Here is a 24,285-nt window from a genome sequence, read left to right as displayed (position 1 = left end):
ATTATTTTCCCACCTTTTTATATTTTCTTCCTTTTTTTCTTTACACAACAAGTTGCTCATTGCTGATTTGAATGTTTTTCTATAATTATATCCATGTGAGTTCTGCTGGGATTCCAGGAACATTACACAACTCACTGCAACTGGTTATATTTGAATTGAAATATTTAACAGATACTGAGGCCACTGGCTAGGGAGATTTTCTTCCTAGATTCCCTCTTGGGCAGCGGTTGGAGAGATGAGAGTAGAACCAGTCTATTCAGGTTTTTAGGGCAACTCACATAATCCCATCTGGACAGTGGTAGTTCTGTTTTAAACCACTTGTCCTTTTGTTGGTTTTAATCAATGGTTCTGTTTTTATTTGATCTAAAATATTCCATTCCATATTCCAACAATTTTCATTCCTTAAACAGATGGAAACAGAACTATTTATCTTTTTGAGTTGGGCAGTTCTGTTTAAGCCCGTTATGAAAACTTTTTTATTTGAAGTTCCAACCTCTTCCTTCTTCAGTTCAAGCTTTGTTCCAAGTGTTTATGCATGCTTTTCAATCAAAAGTTGATTGAATTGAGTTACTTTTATTTACTTCGCTTATTATTTGTACAGACACGTAGCTCACAGCCTCTCTTCTGGCCCCTGGAGAGAGCTTGGTGTGGATGATGTCCAGGTGAGACATTACATAATAGCATTTGCTAACTTTTTACTATTTTCTTGCCATACTTTTATTAAAATACATTGTTCACACCCCAGGGCCTAACAAAGCAAGAGTTCTCCAACAACTGCGACGTGTTTGTTTTGATGGTAAGACCTAATCAGCATGTTATAGCATTGCTGTAAAAATGTTTGCTTGCTACATTAAAACCACATTAATTTGTATTGAAAAAAATTTATCATTGGGAATACGCCTGACATTATATTAACCAGTACCTCTTGACTTACAGTACACTCTGTACATTGTAATGGGGGCCAAGTGCGATTTCAGCGAGGTATGTGTAAATCGTGACACATTATGCTTAGTGTACAAGGTGTTATTTTTTTTTTTACAACATATTAACATCTTCCTGCATTTCCTTCTTCAAAGGAAAACATGCTGCAAATTAGGAGATGGTGGTGTCTCACTCTCCTGCAGAACTTCCCCATGCCGTAAGTGCCCTGAATATCACACTTTTGAATCAAATCACAAAAAAAAACAGTTTTACTCACTGTCAACAGACCAACATGAATGTTTTCATAGTGAATGTATGTTGTCATTAAATCACTAAGGTCTGAAGAAGACCGATTGCAGGACAGGAAACGGCGACGAGTGGAAGGAGGGCTACAGGTGAGAGGTCATGTGATTAATTAGTCTTGTAGTCAACTATTGCTAGACCAAATCGTAATCCCTCCACTTATTTCAATTATCTGTTTTACATCTTGCATTGTTATTGTGCCTATAAGAACTGCAATCTGTTTCCTTTATAGACGCTGGGAAATTGACAAATTGCAAACCGGGAACAGGGTTGGAAGGATGGTGAAAATAAAAAAAATCAATGATGCAAAGTCCTCTGTCTGGTTTATTTGACTTAGCTAATATAATTGAGTGTTCAAAATAATATGTGTCTGGTTTTTATATATATTTATTTATTAATTTTTCATAGTAAAAAAAGACATTTGACAAGTTAAAAGTATGTCTCTAAGTCATTGTGCTGTGCTGTATTGACGTTTGAGAATGTGCTGCCGGATCTGCGCCACAAGATGGTGCCCCCGAGCTCGAGCGAAACGTTTAGACCAGCCCACATTTAGGGAAATTTAAGCTCCTCCTCGATCTGCGAGCTGCAGCCAGGGGCACTTGGAACAAAGTGTTCGGTCCAAGTTATTGACGTTAATGAAACTCCTGTAGCTTCACTTGGATCCTCCTTGATTAAAAAACAGAACATAGGAATTGTTTTATAAAATGAATTGCAACTCCATAACATGGAAACATTATTGTCATATTGCATACTATACATTAAACCAAATTGATCTGATATTTTGGAGTAATGGTAGAGAAATACACTCCTTATTAATCTAAAGCATTCATAAATCAAATTCATGTTTATATTTATATTGTAGCGTCCCTCAGTGATGAGCTAAGCGTCTTGAACTGGTTTCAACAACCATGTATTCACCTCCCAGGTAGCACAGGCTACGGTGGGCTGTAGCATGTGGCTAACAATGGCGTATTAGCTGAAGATTAGCATTGTGTGTATCAATGGACTCCGCATCCGCTGTCTCAGCACTCGGACTGTAAACCTAGATCGTAACGATCTTTAAAAACAATAAACTACTCACCTGACAGAAGGAAGAGGACATCGTTTGTCTTCCAAGCGCTCGGTGGTTACTACGCAGCCCAGAGTTAAGGCCTAATTATAGTCCTGCGACTGCAACCGCGGAAGGCCACCCAGCTGCATCGACGGATCCGTTTTGGTTTATGCTTCCTAAACGTGTTGCGCATGTTGCAACGCAATTCACCGCCAGAACACCAGGCGGAGTAACTTTTTTTTTCGAAAACAAAACACACAAAGAAGAGACGTCTTCTTCTTCGTTGAATGTTTATTTACATCGCCACTCCGGCTCCTCATAGCCTATATCTGGCGGACAAATCGGCCAGTCAGTGACGGGTTATACAAGTGGTCATACTTTCGGATCTCTTCTGCCAAGTGCTCTTCTATTTGGTCCATATTCGTTCTTCTAAATCTTCCGTGATTTCCGCGTATTGTGGGGCATGAAACCGGAAACTAGACTCCGGACGGGATGTAGTCAGCCGACCATTCACAAGCCTTGCGGGCTGCGTGAGGCCCGCGTCGTTTTGTGGTATAGTTAGAAAAATTGGCGGACGCACGCAAGCCGCCAGAGGGCTCGAAAGGGGCGTGTTGCGTCCGTGCAACACAAGTATAATTTGGCCTTTAAAGGTCCGGATGTTTACTAAAAGCCACACGTCAGTTCCGCTCGCCCAGTCCGTCCGTGGCGCAGTCGGTCCCCCTTCGGGATGAACGGTCTCGCAGGATCCTTCGCATTAGAGGTGTAATCTAGCCTCAAATATTAATATTATATGACGTGAATAACATTCACGATCACTGAAGGACACCACGCAGGGACGGTGATTTAAACAGCACGCTGAGCCGTGCTGGCATGGCAGCGTCATAGCAACCCTCATAGCAATGATAAAAACATTCGTGATAACTATTAAAATATTTATCATAAGCACGAACTGGCTGAAGACTGTGGAAGCAAAGAGCACATTTCTCGCTAGAAATGGTGTCAGAATGTATTTTTATGCCCAAACTAAGTTACAAAACTATATTTTTATCTGAGAAAACAAGGAATATCCGCCATGTTTTCCTCTCCGCAGACGGGAGCTTGTGAGTCACGTGACGTGAGAACACGCCAATGCAAAACAATGGGCTGACAAAATGTTACCATCTCACACTCTGAGAGACCAGATTGTGAGATGGTAACGTCGTTCCAAGTGGACCAACGTTGCCACTGAACGTTTTCTGATGAGATCGGGTTGGGAGTCATTGTTAACAATAATATAATTGTAATCCATTTGATAAGTATGACTTAAACCAGTCTTTTCCTTTATGTCCCTAATGTTCCAGTCTCTGTAAAAGAATCTTGTGATCAATGGTGTGAAGCAGGTCTAGATATTTATCTCTGTATATGTATTTATTTTGGCCAGTCTTGTGAGCCCTTGCACTTTATTGTGCAACATAAATTACTGCAGGTATACTGTCTTATAATACATGTCTTTCATGGGCTTGTGATCTTTTTGTTTCAACTTGATTTTACTGCCACTATTCCTCCCCTACTCATGTCTGGATGTGTTTTTCGTGTGATGGTTACTTAGAGACTCCCTCTCCTCCAGGAGCTGCGCCTCGCCCCTCGGTACCATTCGATGCTGAAGGGCGGTGCAGAGGGAGAGCTACGTGTTGCTGATAGATAGAATGGAGAGAGAGAGAGAGAGAGAGAGAGAGAGAGAGAGAGAGAGATGGGAATTCCCTCGCACAAACAAAAGCGTCGGCAAGGGCGTGTATCAGCTTCGGCGGCTCATACCTGTGGCTTAAGATGTGAAAACCTGTCATACGCAGTACCATGCCTCAACAAGCCACATTTATTAGAGGTAGGGACATCATTTCTGTTTTCTTTGAGGAGGCAACATCATATTTGACATCGTGCTGAATAGGAACAGGCTTCCCTTTCCTCTGCTGAAGCTGAGACAATCAACCTGACGCACAGACGCGTCTGTCTGGGGAATTTATGTCTCTGCCTTTTTTTCACAAATTGCCTCATTTCCTCCACCCAAACGGCAACATGCAATCTACGGAGTAGAAACGCAGGGGAGTCTTGTAGGAGGATTCAGGGAACCAGCTTCGCTGTAAAGTAAGTTGCATGTGTCTTTGTTTCAACGAAGACAAATATCTGCCCTTCTAGTTACTGTTTGGAATTTGTTACTGTTTTGGTCCAACAAAAATTGGCATAATTTCTGTGTTTCACTTTTAAGACCATCTGTGTTATGTCTCTCTTCAGACATGACAGGTCACGTCTTGGGGGAACCGCGCGGCGGGGCTAACTTGGATGACAACGCCGCCATCCACATCAACGTGGGCGGCTTCAAGAAGCGTCTCCTGTCCGACACTCTCTCTCGGTTCCCCGAAACGAGGCTTGCGCGTCTGCTCCACTGTCAGTCCAAAGAATCCATACTGGAGCTGTGCGACGACTACGACGACACAGCTAAGGAGTTTTATTTCGACAGGAACCCGGCTCTCTTCCCTTACGTGCTCAATTTCTACAACACGGGGCGGCTGCATGTCATGGCCGAGCTGTGCATCTTCTCCTTCAGCCAGGAGATAGAGTACTGGGGCATCAACGAGTTCTTCATCGACTCCTGCTGCAGCAGCGCCTACCACTGTAAGAAAATTGTCCAAGAGCGAGAGGACTGGGAGGACCGGAGCGATGAAGGCAGCACCACCTCATCTTTTGACGAGCTGTTGGAGTTTTACAACGACGCCACCAAGTTCGACAAGCAGCTGCTCGGGAGCGCACGGAGGCGCATCTGGTTAATGCTAGATAACCCGGGCTACTCTGTGCCCAGCCGCCTCATCAGCATCCTCTCTATCATTGTGGTGCTTGGCTCCATAGCCACTATGTGCATGAACAGTATGAGCGAGTTCAGCCTGTTGGACAGCGAGGGGCAGCCCACGGAGGACCCGCGTTTCGAGATTGTGGAGCACTTTGGCATCGGCTGGTTCACTTTGGAGCTGGTCGCCAGGTTCGTGGTGGCGCCAGATCTTCTACATTTTTTCGAGCACCCATTAAACGCTATAGATTTGGTGTCCATACTTCCGTTTTACCTGACACTCATAATTAACCTGGTGGTGGAGAGCAGCCCGGCGCTCGCCAACCTTGGACGCGTTGCGCAAGTGCTGAGGCTGATGAGGATTTTCCGCATCTTGAAACTGGCCCGTCACTCTACAGGGCTGCGCTCCCTGGGGGCCACCCTCAGGAACAGCTACAAAGAGGTGGGCCTGTTGCTTCTCTACCTGGCAGTCGGAGTTTCGTTTTTCTCTGTCATGGCTTACACGGTGGAGAAAGAGGACAGCGAGGATCTCTCTACCATCCCGGCGTGCTGGTGGTGGGCCACCGTCAGCATGACCACCGTTGGGTACGGAGACGTGGTACCAGTGTCCATTGCGGGCAAGCTTACCGCCTCGGCGTGCATCCTGGCTGGGATATTGGTAGTAGTGCTTCCGATTACGCTTATTTTCAATAAATTCTCCCTGTTCTATAAGAAACAAAAGCAGCTGGAGATCGCAATGAGGAGCTGTGATTTCGACAAGGGGATAAAAGAGGTGCCCTCGGTCAACCTACGGAACTATTATGCTCACAAAGTGAAATCCTTGATGGCGAGCTTGTCAAACATGAGTCGGAGTTCACCCAGTGAACACAGTCTGAATGAATCAATCCACTGAAACACTTTGCTCAGGGGCGCCCGGTCACGTTGGGTGACACAGCTGCATGGGGAGCTGTCCGGGGTGCTGAAGCACACCTCCCTTCTGACCGTTTGCCTCTATGTAGCTCAGTGCAATAATGTGTTGATCTATATGTCAGTGACAATGAGAATATAAGCAACTGTACAGGACAGCCTGAATATAATATCTCACTGTGCATCGACATGGTCCCTCACCCAACAAGCCCAAAATTAAAACTGTTTAATAAGACAGAGGATTCTACAGTTGTTTACAGTCCTACAAGGTGCCACACTATTGTCCACCCTCCAGCTATACTTGTCGTGATCAAATCTGTCTGAAAGTAACTCTAGCTGCATATTTTTTATTTTGAAGAGTGTTGACATGTAATTGTGGTGTTGCAACAAGACAACTTAAAATGTGTTGTTCCAAAGAAGAGTGTATTAAACAAGAAAAACATAACACACTTTCTTGATTTTTGTATGTGCAGAACAAGGGTCTCCCAGTCTTCCTAAGTGTGTCTTATTTATTGAGATAATACATGTAAGCCTGACGGGGTAAAGAGGGTTTTATATGAGTGACTGACACAATATCTGAAACGGTTTGACAGGCATAGCAACAACATTCAGAGATGGCATGTTGAATGCATTTTGTTCTTCTAAGGATTTTATTTTTCTGGCTGCATCACAATTTCAGTTATTTACTGAATAGATTTTCCTAATAAAATGTCCTGTATTTAACAATTAATTGAAAGCAACATATGTATTATCAAAACTGTATGAATGTATAAAACCTACAGTTACACATTATGGGCACTAAAACTTTTTGCTTTATTTGACAGAACAAATGCAGACATACTAGGTGCGTACCAGTGCCTTTAGAGAATACTGTTCACATAGACCTACTCTTTCCTTTCACAGTATCTGATGTAAAACCTTTGTCTCCTTTCCTCAAACTTAGGATGCAAATGGCAGAGAGAACCTGCATAAGCCTCCTTTTATCAAGCCTGATCTATTCCACTAGGGCAGAGGGAAGTCATGCAGACCATCTCCCTGCCTGTGGTCACTGAGGCAAAAACAGCCCTCTCAGGGACGCAGTAGCAGGAATTCAACAGAGAGCACTCACTTAGTGGCATTGATTTCAGTTTAAAGAATGAAGAGTTATTTGATACAAGTTTGCTTCAACTCTAAAAAGTCAATACTTTTGTCATTTCACAATTTTGTACAGTCAAGTGCACTTAATTTCAGAGCTTTAATATAAAGATAATTTTAATTTGCAGCCAGTTGTTAAAATGAGAAAAACAATTTTTTTATTCTGTGGTGAATCTTCATGATAGTGTTTGGAAAAAAACATTGGCAGAATCTTCTTCAATAGTTTTTCTGTGATTACAGGTTATTTATACATTTATATTTATTTCACTAACTTAAGTAATCAATCAAACGTATGTGATTCATTCACCGAGGGACAATTTGAAATGCATTGTCCCAAGTTAAATATGTGTAGACAATAGTATTGTTGATCATGCTTAAATTAATCAAAAACTATCTGTGAGCCTTTTGAATCTACATACCACATCATACAATATTAGAGAGTGGCACATAGGTCGACCATTACTGTATTACTGGTTATTTTTTAACTGTATTTCTGATGAGGTCATTTGAAATTATAGTTATTTTCTGAGGCCGGTTACATCAGTCTCTTCTTGTTTACTCCCGATCCTTTAAAGCCTTTTTCCCAAGGGGTAAATCCAGGGCACCACAGCAGCTGCAAAGTAACATGGTAATTAAATCAGCAGATTAGTTCACAATAACAACAGGTGATATATTAACATGTCAAAAAAGGAATACCCCCCTCCCACCAAAGAGCAGTAGCCAATCTTCCCCATTTCTGGGAGAGCAAGGTTTTTACAGAATTTTTTGGGATGGCATTTACAGTAACAAGATTAGTGGATTTAGCCAAAGTCAGGGCTTTCTATTTGTGTGTGGTTCTCTGTAACTCCTGAGGAGGAACACGGAGATGTCCGGCTCTACCACAGCCTTCCCTTGTCTCGATGTATCATTAATTACCCTGTTACTGTGATAATGGATTTAAGGAACGCCTGAGGACAGATGGCAGACCATATCATCAGAGGAAGGCCATGGTTGAGCATGGTATGCTTTCTTCAATTCCAGTGTTCAGCAGTGCTTAAACCCAGTCCAATATGATTTTCTACGTTTCATCAACACAATTTTTTTTCGTCATCATGCAGAAGAATAAAGGCACTTTGGGAGCATTTTTTAAATCATCTAAGCCTTATAGGTGTACTTGATAATTCAAGCTACTTTTAGTAGCAAGTTAATTAATAACATCAAATGTATTGTGATCTTGGTAAAGTTGAAATAAAGTGGTTCCTTTTTCATCTGTTGTGAACAAAGACAAGTGAAAAACAACATGAAAATGTGGGAAAGAAACCAGGCTTATTAATGCAGAGCTGACAGGAATAGCAACTACATAGTGTTAGTGCTTCCATGTGTGTGTTGTTGTGTGCTCTGTACACAAACATGGCAGACAGCGTGTCTAATGGGGAACTTATTGAAGCTGCCAGCACAAGTGTCATCTCCAGTCTGTTCTGTATTGCCGATATAAAACTGTTACTAAGCAGGCGTTCAATGTTGTAGCAAATTACCATCTGTTTCTATCGCTTTGCTTTAAACTGTGGGGGAAAATTTTATATTTTTTCTTGTCAACACCCCTCCCCAGACACACACACAAACACACACACACACACTCTCTGCCTCCTACCAGCGTGTATGATCACTGAACATCTCCAGAAATAATCTCTCAGTGCATGGATCATGGCAAAACAAATTATCATCTACAGATCTGATCCAGAATGCAGGTAATGAGTCAGGGTATACTTGTCTTTCAACATGGCTTTTGCATTATTTACCATTCTACCATGTTTATTTCTGAGTTAATACATTAATTCTAATGGGTATTTCTTTGTCTTATAAAGATCAAAGCAATTATGCTGACCTGCCACCACTAACAGTGCAAGGAATAAAAATAAAAGATATATCGGATAGAAACTTCCCCATTCTCAACTAGGCTGTGAGTGCTCAATACAGCCCAGCGGTGCTCTGAGCTAAATGCTAATGTAAAATATTGACATGTTTAAAATGACATACTGAGCTGTTCACAATGATAACAAATTCATAATTCATACAAACGTGAATGTCTGCACCAACCGTATCACTCTTCTACACCTAAATTGGCAAGTTTATGCAGGCTTTTGAAACACAGGTAAACCTGCCAAAAAGTATTCCTGTAGAGATTTGCTTCATGTTCAATGTCTAAACTTGAGGCGCTCTCTCACTTGCTGTGTGCCAAATTAGAGCTGAAGTCCGTAACACAGTCATTTGACGACAAAGTGAATACTGATTGAATCCTTTCCCATTGCAGACAAAAGCCAGATATTGATAGTTTTTTTTTACCAGTGTAAAAGGGGCGTTATATACGGTCTGTACCTTCAAGACAATGTGTGCAACATTTGCACAAGAGGAAAAGTCGGTGATCACCAGAGTCTTCAGGATTCATCCTCTAGCAACCATGAATGTCTCCACAAAAATGCATAGGACATAGATGATCAGTCTAGACCGAGTGACCAGCTGACTAACATCCTAATTGCCTCCCCGCCAGTGTAGCTAAAAGATCTAATTTCATTATCTCAGGACATGGGGTTGGGGTTAATGTGAGTAAATTATATACTTTTCATATGTCTTATATCGGGAGTATCTAAGTCATAATGTTGCAGTTTATCAAATATCAAATTAAATACTGGCTTAGACTAAAAGCATGTCACCTTGTGGGAAGCCTCTCGCTGTGTCACCAGACAACCTTAACAGGCACCAGGTGTATTAAGAATATGTTTCCTGCAGATCATTGAGAATGATTTTGATTAAGGTAAATTGAACTGTAAGTATTTCTCATTACACTGCTGCTCCCACAAGTGATACAGAGTCAGACAGACTTAGATCCATTATTATGCTTGGATGGGTGGTGGGGGTGTTGAGAAAAGAGAACAGAAACAATCTGACTTTTCCTAAAGTGAGAGGAGCAACGGATAGGAGATGCATACAGATCACTACTCTGTCAGTCTATGTGTGTGATGGGTTATGGTGGCTACGTATTTGCATGTATATGGAGTTTGTTTTCTCCAGGATGTGCCAAGGACAGCAGGGCAGCAGTTTGATTTGTAAAGCCTTAACAGGAGTGTGTCTGAGAGCCTAGGTGGAAATGCACCTAAGCAGGGTGAGATGACGATAGCAAAAATTCAATAATAAAAAAGGTTATATGTGTTCTGCAACAATAATACAAGAAATATGAGTCAAGGTATAGGACTATCGAGCTACCTTCAACCACGAGGCTTGTGACCCTGCAGAATGGGATGAAAAATTGTCTGCATAATGCAGAGGTGGTGATGATATCATTGTAGTTTAAGGACAAGAAAAATAAATGGTTAAATAATCTACGTCAGTTAGTGCTGAAGGCTTGAGAGAAATACAGGTTTTGTTTCTATTCATTTGAAGACTAAGCAGAGAAAAGATGATAGAGTTAGGATGCTGGTTCAAAAGAAAATGCAGCTGTTGACAGGATTTTTTGATCTGTGCAGTTGTCAGGTGACAACTCACACACCATGGCAGGATAAACATGTCTTGCAAGTAGCTGTGGGACATGACATAACATATTGTGAGACATGAAGGGAATATACCGTTTTTCACAATTGTTAACACACATTTTTCAAAACAATAACTTCTTTCTCAAAACTGCACACACAAAACTGAAAACCTCACACACAAAATGCTAAACCTGACACTCCCTTTGCAAGATGTCTCTTTGCCATCAAATCTCTTACCTGTTCACAAAATAGAACTCATGTTTTCATTTGGTACACACGACCATATTTTCAAATGACACACACATACCATTCATTGAGTACACACAACTAAGCATTTGCTTGCACACTACCAAGCATTTACAGCACACTGTAGTGCAAAACTGAAAACACAATCATCAAAATGGAACACACCATATGAATGACACGACTCTGGAGAATGAGCCATTTCTCAATGTAGGCCTACTTTTTTCATAGTCAAACATAAAACAGCACACAAATATGCATCATAAAAAGGTTTATTTCGGTACACACAGATCAGTACAGTACTGTAAACCGGCCTGTTCACCCCCCCCCCCACACACAAAAATTTAGGTTTTTCACAATTGTTAGCACGATTTTCAAAACAAAAAAGGCTTTCTCAAAACTGCACACAGAAAACTAAAAACCTCACGTCGCCACAAGCCTCCTCCATGGCCTGGAGCATTGGGACCCGGTCCTGTGGGTTCCGTTCATATACCTTCCACTTCTAAGCTGAAAAGAATTTCTCAGCTTAGAAGTGGAAGGTATCTGGCCAGGTGGTACCAGCAGGTCATGCAGGCCATCCAGGAAGACGAGGAGATTGTCAGTGTCATAGGCCCCTAGGTGGGCATGACGGTGCAAGATCCCATGGTGATTCATTGCAGCACACAGTGTGATGTTCCCACCAAGCTGGCCGGGGACCTCAACAATGGCCCGCTGGCCAATGAGGTTTCTGCCCCGTCGCCTCCTCTTCACCAGGTTGAATCCCACCTCATCAATAGAGATATACTGGTACAACTCCTGAGCTGTGTCATGCTCCTGGATCTGCTGACACAGACAGCATGAGAATGCAAGGTACAGTACGGACACAGAGAGGTCAACACAGTGGGCTACAGTGAGACACTGTAGAAAAGGAACAATATTGGATTACAGGTATAATACATGCATGTGTCAGTGCTGAATGTATGGTACTTACAAGGACAAACTCTCACTGTAACTCCTTCATGCATGTGTTCCGTTCTAATGGGACCCTGAACACTTGTTTCATTGGTACATGAAGTGAAGGTTGTGCAAATTGTGCCGAATTTTCGCTTTTTGTGTGTTAACAACTGAGAAAAACTGTAATATCAAAATGCCTCATTTCTGTTTCATAGAGCTGCATTCCTAGTCCTGTTTTCTCTTTCTATTCCCTTTACGCCATAGATTTTTCTTGATTTTCAAATTAAGAAATAGTGAGGGCTACATTCATTGCCCTGTAGCATTGGGGAAGGGTAATAAATGCCCAATTTGTTATAATTGCAGTGCTGTACCTTGTATGGTGTGTTTTATTGTCTTGGAGATCCACCTGGTGTTAGAATTATACCATGCTGCAGCTGCTCCAGGGGGACCAAACTGAATAAAGCAAATTGATTATGGCAACAAATTGAGCCCTCTCCACTCCGTGAGTCATTCCTTTGTTTTTCATTCTAGTTAATCTCAGGTGACATCTGGTGGAGGCGGTCTGTGCATAAAGGTGGAGGTGCCTGCTATTTTCTACTGACAAATATGGTACATGTTGGTCACTACTTGTGGTTGACAGTCTGTGTGCTTATCTGCAGGCGTAGCCTCTTGATAAACAACACTAGCACATTACAGGTAGGCTGAAAACTGCAGAATTGTATTACTCAATTAAAAGGTCATTCCAAAAAAAGGATTCCATCGGAATTATCAAATGGTTTTATCTTGTTCTCTTAAACCTCTTAGGAAACTGATTGATCTGAGGAAAGTGTGCAGTAGTCATATTGTGTCCCTGAACTGAATACCTGTCAGCAGTTGAAAAAAGTTATTTTTTGTTAAATAAGAAGTGATGAAAGGCAATGGAATAAATGTTAGAGCATATCTGGTGATAAGAGAGGATGTCATTTATTTTAATTAGTGTTGAGAACGTACTATTAGGGCCATATTCAAAATGAAATTTTAAGATTTTGTATATATATTGGAAATGAATGAAGTTGTAATATCACAAAAATAAATTCTTGATATTATGAAAAATAAAATCAGAAATTACCAGAATTAAGCAATATATTGGATCACTACCAAACATTCTCTCGTGCAAATTATGCTGTTTTGTCTGTCTCCAGAAGCTCAGTTTCTTGCTTAATCCTTTCAAAGTCCTGATACTTCTCCACAGTATTGATTTTAAAGCAGGCGACGGACTGATCCTGTGATATTTCCCCTCTGAAATGACATGTTCACAGAGAGGGGTGTGTCTGTATGAACAGAGATAAGACTAAAAACCAGAAAGAAGGCTTAAGTTAAGAGAACTGGAGGAAGGAAATAACAGAAGCAATTACAGTTTTTTTCGATTGCTTAAGCACGATTTTCAAAACGATGTTTCAAACACTAAACACAATCAGCACAACCACACACCCAATCAGCAGAACACCTCAGATCCTTTGCAAAACTAAACACTCTTGTAAAAACTATACACTTATTTATCAAAACAATATTTTGTTGCCATATGAAACACACACGCTTCATATTAATTAATTCTCTTTGAGCCAGTTACACACTGCTGTTGCTAACCTTAAACACTTTTAGCAATTCCAGTTCTCAGTGATTAGTGTACTGTAAGTGAAGTACTCTGAGAAAGTGCAAATATACAATACATTCACCAAACACTACACAAGACCAATGCTGAAGTCCCATGAAAATATAATTGATTTCTCTCCATATCCCCAAATCAGTCAACATGTCAACATGGAGAATCACAACAAAACATGTCCCAGTTTTCATGCTACTACAGGAGTGTGCATAACACTGTAAGCTCGACAAATATCAGACAAGCAGAAAATTCTGTATCCAGTACAGTTTCAATGAGGGGAACCTGAGCCTGGGGCTGGAGATCGTAAACCCTCCATCGGTATCCCGAGAAAAACTCTTTGATTGGGTTTAGAGACGGAGAGTATGGTGGAAGGTATGGTACTGTAAACTGTGGATGGTGTTGAAACCAGTTCTGGACCAGAGCAGAGCGGTGGAATGACTCATTGTCCCAGATGACAATGGATTGCATCTGGTGCCTGTGGTTTACTGCTGTGACGATGTTGTGTAATCGGTCAAAACATTTGAGAATGTGAGGTGTGTTGTAAGGACCCATGTTGTCATGACGGAGGAGGACCCCATTCTGTGTAGTGGCAGCACAAAAGGTGATGTTACCCCCACGTTGCCCTGGGACATGGATTATAGCCCTGTGGCCAATGATATTTCTGCCTCTCCTTCTTGCTTTTGTTCTATGAACCTGCCTCATCTATTTATATGAATTCATGTGATTTCCTCATCCATCTGAAAATCCATCAGAAATCAGAATCAGAATCAGAATCAGAATCAGAATTCTTTTTATTGCCTTGTATATTTTCACATACAGGAAATTGCCTTGGTGTGGTTGGTGCACTTTACAAACAACAATATAAAAACAACAATATAGAGCAATATAAACATCAATATAAAAAACAACAATATCGAAAAAATAATATATACAGTAAATGTGTTGTGTTCGGTTTTAAGGTGCAAAGATTGGTGGTAGTGCCAATAATGTAGTGTTATCTTTCACTGTTATAAATACAGTGAAAGACAAGATTGTGTAGTTCAGCATAGGTCTGGAATACAGTACATTTACATTATGAAAGTTGTGTGTGCAGTATGCAACATCACACACAACATCATTACTAATGCCACAGCGGCAGTCTTCTCCTACTCCGTGGATTCCCCCTCTCACCCTCACTCTTCTTCTTTGAGCACAAGCTCCATTTTGGTTGAAAACAGGTGAACTCAGCTGATGCATTTTTAAAGTGCTTAAACGTGATTGGTGTGTCTAAAGTTAAGCTATCATGTGTTTGAACACCTGATGGCTGTGTTTAACCAATTGGCTCATAGGGTGGTCATTTGACAGGCTGTGCTTAGGAATTGCAAGGAAGTGACATCATGATATCCTTCTGTGTTTAATGTATACAAGTGTGTTTAGGGTTTTGCAGATCACTGTGTGTATTGTTTTGCAAAAAGTGTGAAGCTGACATTGTGCTTATAGTGGTGCAGATCTGGGCCCATGTTCTGCTACTTGAGTGTAAGGTTGGATAATTGTGTAAAACTTTTGAATTTAGTGTTTATGCAATCGTAAAAAACTGTAATACAGATAGAGTAAGAAAGTCATCATATTGATTAAAGATGTTGAGATTTCAGGCAATGGGATTCACTCGTTGAATGTAGATGATTCAGCAACCTCAGATGAAAGAAGAGTCATTTGGGAGACGCTGCCTCTTTTCCATCATTATCGCACTGGAGGCAATAGGAGTGTGAATTTCAAAAAACAACTGAAGAATACAGATGGATGTCTTCCCATTATGGGTCATTATAGCTTCCTGTGGGCCAAATATCTACTAATGGAGCTGCAAATTTCTATTGTGCTTCTGTTACAAAAGGTTGTGTAAGTGGTATTATGTGGTTGTTCAGAAGAACCATTATGTCTGTTTAATATTTTATATTAAGATAAGTTTTTTGAAGCTGATCACAGGAGCCACAATCATATCATTACATTTTTTTCGATTGCATAAACACTACAATCAAAAGTATTACACAATTATCAAAACCTTTCACTCAAGGAGCAAAACACGGCCCAGATCTGCACCACTTTGATAAATAAGTGTATAGTACAGTTTTTACAATAGTGTTTCATTTTGCAAAGGATCTGAGGTGTTCTGCTGATTGGGTGTGTGGTTGTGCTGCTTGTGTTTAGTGTTTGAAACACCGGGCCCTGTTTAGAAAATCGTGCTTAAGCAATCGAAAAAAACTGTAACTGGAATGTAGTTCCCTCTGCAGTGAGGACACGGTCCCAAGTTTAAAATACAAACTTCTAAGCTCTGTCACATCGAATAGTGTCACGATGAGGAAGACAAAGAAGCAATGGAGGGAAAGAGGAATTTGCTCACCGCAAACACTTCTGATCTATTAGTCTTGGTTACACGTCAATTTCAATTAAGCAAACACACCTAAGACTCCATTGAGACCCACAGAGACCAGCGCCGCTTTGTGTGAATTAATCTGAATAAACATTATCTGCTTCTCAATGAGGTGCCTGCTAACAATGTATCTGGATTCCAGACACATACAGTATGTGTGTGCAGCTATGAACCAACCCGCCACCTTTACTCAAGGCTGTGCAGAGGCTTATGGAAAACGCAGTGGAGTGAAGACATGACAGCAGGACCTCTGCACTCCCACCTCTGGGGGGATTCCCATGATGATTCGCCTACACACTTGAGACCTCACAAGGAAACTCTCGTGGCGATTGCTTTCTGGTGAAATGTCACACCAATATTCCTTGTGTAAAAGACTGGTTTCCTCTGTATCTCTCAGAGCCACTCATTTGGAGGAGCTCATTACTCTTTCATGGACAGCTCTCACAGCACTCAACACACACCAGTACACACATACACACACACACACACACACACACAGAGGCACTCTCACACATTCACTTATAAGGTCACCAGTAATTAAGCCTCTAACAATAGCGGAGATGGATATTTAATATTTCCTCAGAAAGTACGAACTGTTGTGGACGCCCGGATGAGGCTTTACGACATGAGTCAGCCAGGACTTAGATTTCCTTTTGTCTTAAGCTATGAACCTTTTAGCTTGTGATTCACAATCAGTGGTGTCACTGAAGGGTTAAAGACAACAAAGAGAGTGGAGTCTGAGTGGATGTGGCGTTAATGGAATTCTGTCACATGCTGATCAGGGGTTGACACCATCAGGGACACATCTCCTCCTATATTCCTAATACGAAGAAGTTGAAGTTAAATTCTGCTTCATCATTTAATTCCTTTTTCGTCCCTCATACACATAAATGTAAAACATATTTGGTTCCTCTCTTCCTTCCTGTTAGTGCCATTCATTATCCATCCTATTTGGCCCCAATGTTTCCATCCTCCATCAGAAACCTTCTTTTTGTGATTAAATAAGTAAACATTGACCCAAATAGAATTGTGCCCATGACACACCACTGTCTTTTCTTTTACTTGTGTGTCTTGAATGTCAGAAGTCTCCAATAATAAAAAAAAAAGAATCTGTGAACAGCATCATCAACAGCCCTCTACTTGCTAGGACATGTGGCTTAGCTTGGTGGGCCTTAGCAAAGTGAGAGCTTGATCCACTAGAGCAGGGGTGTCAAACTCAAATACACAGTGGGCCGAAATTGAAAAATTGCTACAAATCAAGGGCCAGAAGGGTTCAACGTTTATTGAAAACTTATTGAAAGAACCTTAGTGCACATATTGAACCTGGACCTAACAAGGCCTATAGAGTACTGCCGATAAAGCAACATTAATTAGGAAATAAATGAAATATAAATAATACATAATACATATAAAAGTAATAAAAACAGGTTCATTAACTGCTTATGGCTCTATCTGCAGTATCTGCGTCTCAGCTTGGTTTTAAAAGCCCTCACTGTAGCGTACATGCCTTTTCTGGGCACACAGCGTTGCAAACTTTATTCATGCAGTTTTTGACAAATTCCCCCTGTGTAAAGGGCCGGGGTGATTTTGCAACCTCTGCTGCCACAATAAAACTATCCTTAACAGCAGCCTCGCTTTGTGATTTGGCTTTAGTGAACATAGCCTGCTGTGACACCCAACTTCTTTTTAACTCCTCTACCTTCTGTAGCCTTTGTGTCGTGTCCAGATGCTTGTCTCTGTCTTGGTGCTTCGTTTCATGTTGTCCTCTTATGTTGTATTCTGAAATTACAGCCACACTGTCTCCGCACAGAAAACACACAGCTTTGCCCTCTACATCCGCGAACATATACTGTGCCTCCCACCTGTCTTGAAAACTCCTGTTTTCAAATTCCACCTTTCGTTTAGGGTTTGAATCCTCCAATGGGAGAAGTACACTTGAGCCTCAATCTGGTATTTTTTATTTTTTTTTGTATGTAGTAGTAGTAAATAGTAAATAGATTTGATCATGCGGGCCAAAGATAATTGGGCCTTGAGTTTGACACATGTGCACTAAAGGGAGCTGCCCACATGCATGTTTGAACTCTGGCATGCTGATGATCACTTGTCTCCGGTGACAGGTTCTCAAAAGTCAGGAGAGGACGCGGATTTAGTGCATGGTGTGCCTCAACATCCCTCTCAAACTGAGAGTGGAAACCTCATGGTTTCTGAGAGTGGAAACCTCATGGTTTCCACTCTCAGCTTGAGAGGGATGTAAATAAGTTTACACATCTTCCGCCGAAATCTAAAAACATACCTCTTCCGACTTTACCTTGAATAATAAAAAAAAGAAAAAAAGAAATACTACTAACAACTTTTGAAACTAACACTTTAGTAGCACTTAAATGGCACTTACTTATAGCACTTTGTAGTTTTGCTCTATTTTGAAGAAATTGTACTTTCTTGATTCTTGTCGTCCTTGGTATGTACCCTCGGGTTTGAATGCACTTATTGTAAGTTGCTTTGGATAAAAGCGTCAGCTAAATGAAATGTAATGTAATGTTATGTAATGAGGTGTTGAGAGAGGATAATTGTTATGTCCCCATCTGCATGCGAGGGTGAGAGGGAAGTAACACATAGACAAAAAAAAAAACAGGAGTGTTACCAGAAAATAATATAATCTTTATTTAACCAAAGCAGACTCCAAAAGTGAAAAGGGTGGAACTTAAAACTACTTCCTGAAAAAGAGAAAGCAAGATTGTTAGTTATTAACAACAACTGACTATTTTAGGCCGGGGCATTGGGGAGGGCCGGGCTGCCTGCCAGGGCCCTAAACACTCCCTCCATCCTTTTGAATCTCCTCCTCAGGGGCTTCAGAAAATGTAACTGTCTTTATTTATTTTTTCCTAGGTTACTGCTGACCCGTTCTTGGCTAGTTATTGTAACTGAACCTGCAGGGAGACAGGCACTATTTTAATGTACTATTTTTAGCATCTCATTGCCACACATGTTTGCAAAAAAAAACAAAAACGCTTAAATTGCTGGTATCCCTTAAAAGGTTGTCAGCTTGAACAAACTTGAAACTTGAACCCTACACTTTGATTGAATGTTTGATGCTCTACCGCCTACAAAGGATTCTTCTTTGGGACTGCAGGCCATCTTAACTGGTGATACGCCGGTATAAGGAATCACAGCTCTCCTAACAAGGAGGCAGAGAAACTGGCTGGTGAGGAAGTGTTTTATCTCACGTAAGCGATATGCCAGAATAGGGACTCAGCCAACGGAACCAGGAAAGGAAGCACAGTGAAGCCGGTTCAACTGGAGAGAAAGATCCTTGCTGGTAACAGACAGATAAGGGAAACAGCAATACAGGGAGGGTACCTGCAGACGGATGCCCAATCAAATAACAGGTAAGTGGTAATAATGCTGTAATCCACATGCTTTCACACACATTCTCAAGGGATTCCCTACCAAAACAGTTTTTTTTGATTAACCGCTCAGTGTGTCTTAAACCAACCCAGTCTCATCAGAAAACGTGAGATAGCTGCCTTTTTGTCTAACCATTTTTTCGCATTGGGCTGTGCCCATGTCATATGACTCTCAAGTTCCTGTCTGTGAAAACGAAAACAAGGCGGACATTCCTTTTATTTTCAGATAAAAATTTCATTTTATAATATAGCTTGTCATTAACGTACATCCTGACAAGCTTCAGATGAATTATATTTCATGTAGTGACCAATAAACCTGGGTAAACAATGTTAAACATGAGAGATACTATTCTCAAAATCTTAAAAGGTGTGTTCAGAGTCTTAAAAAAATACAAATGGTGACACAACAACTTTGTGATTCCAATGCCATCTGTTTATTGTACACACAGGTTCAATATATATATATATACTCACAAAACCAGTAGCTGATGACGTTGCAATTTGATATAGTATTTATCACAACTTCTAAATCATTTTAGGAAAATGATTCCTAAAATGATTTAGGAATCATTTTCAGGTGATTCCTAAATCACCTGAAAACAAAAAGAAGTTTTTAAGCACAATTGATGACTGAAAATCATAAAATGATCCTTGACATAGGCTACTGGAATATAATTACCTGATTATCATGCAGGGACTTTAAAGTAAATTTCTAAAACAATTAAGTGGCGTGGCAAAACCATAACCTTACTCCACCTAATTGAAGAATGGGGATGTATTCACAATACTTGCTCCATTGCCAAGCACTGTGTGGATTGTACGAGTCAACTGGCTGCAGCTCTTTCTGCTTCCCACTCAGATAGTGGTGGCAGTCGCATATGATGAGTAAAATGTTTTGTAAAGCTGCATGTCAGGGGTATAAAAATGGACATCTATGCTGTTTTTCTATTTTCTCATATATGCAGTAAAACCTTGAACATTCAGTACAATTCAGTACAGTTGCTCTAAGTAGTGTAACATTTAACTGCATTTACATAATGTACTATATTACATTAATCGTTCATTTTCAATCCCACAGAAATCCACAGTTTCCTTAGCCTGAATGGATAAATTAGGTTGTCAATAGTGTCATATTTTGGGAATGTATCAGCATCTTGGTTGTCTCAAAAAGGGTCAAAAGAAACCAACAAACTTGCTGCACAAACCCTGTTTCCTCTGCTTTATCTAAACGTTTAACAGGGCAAGTGAATAACTTGCAGCAGGAAGTCATTAATCATCACCCATCTGATGCTATTGAAACAATTCTTTGAAATAACCCTCAATGACAACTACTGATACTTTGATCTACTCCAAGTTTCCCTGGTAACAGCAAGAAAGGATCATGCATTTCATTCATTATAAGTATCTATAATTTACTAGTCTGTTTTGTTGGCGACTAACAACCGGGAGCCTAATTCGACATCAAAAGACAAATGATAATGAATTCATCCTCAGCACATGAGAGCTCTGCTCCAGTGGAGATGAGCAGGTGCAGTAGAGATGCATTTAGACAGAGGCTGTTGACAAGCTTATAATGCGTAAGCTTGTCATCCTTCTGTATGTGTTTAATATGTGTATATATATATATCTGTGTTGTAAGTATTATCAGCATGACAAGATAATGAAAATCCCCAGAGGACATTAATTGAACGTTTGTGTTTTTTTAGGGACTGTTGTAGGATTGGGTCTTGGATTACAATGAATAGTTCAGTAAATGTAAATTATCGGCAACCATAAATCGTGATGCGAATCGAATCGTTGTTAAAATTAACCGTTACACCCTTATTGGTTACGGATCCAATCTCTGACCTGGAGAAATCTTAAAAATGTGATTTTGGTAAATCAAATTTAGCTCTGAGCTGGTCAAATGAAGCAAAAATACCTGCTATGTACATGATCTTTAAATGAGACAATACCTTTCTCACGCCAGACTAAGAAAGAGTCATGCTCAAGTGAGAGGGGAAACTGATGATTTGCCACAATTGGGGCACAAAGCGAGCTAGCCTGCCAACCGAAGTGCTGCACCTTAGCCCATATACGCAGAGAATGATAGACAAGGGGGGCAATAGAAGCACGGCGTGGTGTGATAGGCATTGCTGAATACAACAAGGCTGGGAGGGATAATGGGAGGCTCGCATCAGCCTCCATTTGGACCCAGGCAGGGGCTTCGTTGTTAGCATAGGTTTGAAGCCAGTAAGCCAAGGCTCTAAGGTTACCTGCCCAATAGTATAATTGGAAATGAGGTAAAGCCATCCCACCCATGATTTGGGTCTTTGTAAAAATTCCTTACGGATACGAGGTGGTTTCTTATTCCAAATGAAGTCAGAGATGATCTTATTGAGATGTGAAAAAAAAAATGTGTTGATAAAGATTGGTGTAGTTTGGAAAAAGTATAAGAATTTGGGTAATATGTTCATTTTTATTAGGTTAATTCTGCCAGCTAATGAGACAGGAAGAGAAGACCATTTGTCGAAGGCCATCATTAAAATTAAGTTTAAAGAGATCTGAGATTTTCCGAGTTACAACTATACCCAAGTATGTGAATTTATCAGTAGTCACCTTAAAAGGATAGGAATTAAAAGAGATTGATTATGCAGCAGAGTTGACAGGAAAAAGCTAACTTTTTGAAGCATTAATCTTATACCCAGAAAGCTCAATGAAACAATCCAGTGTAGTCATAATGTGCGATAAAGTATTCAGGGGATCGCTAATATATAACAATAAATCATCAGCATATAATGATAGCTTAAGTTCTTTCACACTCCTTAATATGCCCCGCATCTCAGGTGAGGAGCGCAGTGATGCTGCGAGAGGCTCGATAGCTATCGCGAATAAGAGGGGGGACAATGGGCATCCTTGTCTCGTGCCACGTTGCAACGGAAAATATTTGGAGTCCATATTATTAGTGCGTACTGACGACATTGGGGATTTATATAACAATTTTAACCATGATATGAATTTTGGACCAAATTTTAATCTCTAGACACTGAAAAAGGTAGCCCCATTCCATCCTATCTAACGCCTTTTCAGCATCCAAAGAGACAATTACTTCGGGTAATGGCTGATTGGGATCCGCGTTCTGCATGATACTTAAAAGCCGACGAATATTAAAAAAGAAAGCCGTTTTTTTATAAAACCAGTTTGATCTGGAGAGATAATCGAAGGTAGGGTAGCTTCTAGGCGGTGAGCCAAGACCTTGGCCAACAATTTGCAGTCCACGTTCAGGAGTGATATTGGACGGTAAGACCCACAGCTAAGGGGATCCTTACCCTTTTTCAATATAACTGAGATAGAAGCCTGAGAGAGTGTGGGTGGAAGTTGGCCCTCGACAAAGGATTCCTCAAATAGAGTGAGTAAAATTGGCAGCAACTTATCTCCAAATCTTTTAAAGAATTCGACGGTGAAACCATCAGGTCCTGGAGCATTAGCATTCTGCATACTGTAGAGAGCTGATCTAGTTTCCTCCAAAGACAGAGGTTCTTCCAATTGCTCCATAAATTATGACTTATTTGAGGCAAATCCATGCTCTGAAAAAATGACTCCAGCCTAGAAGGGTTGTGGATCACCTCAGAGGTGTAAAGGGAGGAATAAAATGCTTTAAACTCAATATTTATCTCCTGCTCGTCATTAGAGATCTGACGGATATTTGTGATCAGGGTAGAGGCTGTGAACTGCCTAATCTGTTGAGCAAGAGTCCTGCCCGCCTTATCTGAGTGTTCATACAGATTAGAGCGAAATTGAAGCAGTAGTTGCTCTGTATAATGGATGGTCATCAAGTCGAACTCTGTCTGCAGAGCTGATCTCTCCTTTAAAAGTTCAGGGGTGGGAGCAGTTGAATATTTACAGTCCAGCTGATGAATTTGGTCTGTAAGATCTTTAAGGCGCTGTTTTCTATTCCTGCCCTCCAAGGTGGTGAATGAAATAATCTCTCCTCTCAAAAAAGCTTTAAGTGGTTCCCAAAGAGTGGACTTCTATGGGGAGAGCGTGGCCTAGGGGATAGAGCGAGTTCTGCAACAAGAAAGTTGCCGGTTCGAATCCCACTCTTTCCCATCTGCATGCCTAAGTGTCCTTGGCAAGATACTGAACCCCTAAAATGGCCCCTCATAAATGCTGAGTGTTGTTAAAATGTAAGTCGCTTTGGACAAAAGCATCAGCTAAATGACATGTAATGGACTTGCTAACATCTGGTGTATTATTCATGGATAAGAAAAAATCTATTTGTGTTTTCACATGGTTAACAAACTCTTCATTAGTGAGTGAAGCGCCATGGGCGCCGGGTTACTTTCTTAGGGAAGGATATTTGCAAAACTACATGCCCATGATCAGAAACCACAATACTTTCATACCTGCAATCTCTGACTGAGGTCAGCACCTGGCTATCAATTAAAAAATAATGCGCTAGTAGGAATGATGTACAGGGGAGAAAAATGAATAACGTCTTAGGTCAGGGTACAGGAAACGCCAGGGATCAATCATATTGTATACTTGAAGGAAGGAAGTAATATGATCAGAGGACGTGAGATGGGTTTCTTGAAGGAAAGCAATATTAACATCAAGACTTCTCAAATGGGATAAAACTCTAATACGTTTGATAATGTGATTAACCCCCTTGGTGTTCCAACTAATACAGTTCACAGAATGAAATATCATCATTACTCCTGGTCAGCACTGAATTAACCATAATCAGAAGTAGACAAGAATTTGACTGCTTTTAAAGCCTCCACAGGATATCGCTGACACTGCCACACATCCATTAATACAAAATAATAAGTTATACATACAAACAGAAAAAACGTTATGTCCCCTTCCCCAAATGACCTCTCCCCAAACGAGAGGTAAGAAGCCCCATATACACTTGGTACTCTTCCATTGCGCTTTCATACACAGAGAAAAAACAACAACAAAAGACACACTGCTCCTTAGAGTGTTATATGTTTCAGTAGTCACAACTAAAGAAAAACAAAAATCCCTGCCC

The 24,285-nt window shown here is 40.7% G+C and overlaps 1 protein-coding gene and 1 long non-coding RNA gene across 2 annotated transcripts; both read left to right on the top strand.

Annotated features, from left to right (window-relative positions):
- Nucleotides 1–227: 227 nt before the first annotated feature.
- Nucleotides 228–1,535, top strand: LOC133965314 (uncharacterized). The gene is made up of 6 exons (XR_009923863.1): nucleotides 228–662; nucleotides 746–796; nucleotides 937–981; nucleotides 1,077–1,138; nucleotides 1,259–1,316; nucleotides 1,457–1,535. It is a non-coding gene; the product is annotated as an uncharacterized LOC133965314 (long non-coding RNA).
- Nucleotides 1,536–4,063: 2,528 nt separating this feature from the next.
- On the top strand, nucleotides 4,064–6,429 carry LOC133965128 (potassium voltage-gated channel subfamily S member 2-like). Its single transcript, XM_062399535.1, has 2 exons — nucleotides 4,064–4,396; nucleotides 4,544–6,429. The coding sequence occupies exon 2, from the start codon at nucleotides 4,546–4,548 to the stop codon at nucleotides 5,983–5,985; it is 1,440 nt and encodes a 479-aa protein (XP_062255519.1). The 5' UTR covers nucleotides 4,064–4,396; nucleotides 4,544–4,545; the 3' UTR covers nucleotides 5,986–6,429.
- The last annotated feature ends 17,856 nt before the right edge of the window (nucleotides 6,430–24,285 follow it).

The sequence above is a fragment of the Platichthys flesus genome, chromosome 11, assembly GCF_949316205.1.
Source record: "Platichthys flesus chromosome 11, fPlaFle2.1, whole genome shotgun sequence".
Taxonomy (NCBI): domain Eukaryota; kingdom Metazoa; phylum Chordata; class Actinopteri; order Pleuronectiformes; family Pleuronectidae; genus Platichthys; species Platichthys flesus.
The sequence above is the reverse complement of the archived record's forward strand: the minus strand, read 5'-3'. Positions and strand labels throughout refer to the sequence as shown.

What these genes read in the sequence shown, in the direction of transcription:
- LOC133965128 (XM_062399535.1), top strand. Translation starts at nt 4,546, where the DNA reads ATGACAGGTCACGTCTTGGGGGAACCGCGCGGCGGGGCTAACTTGGAT.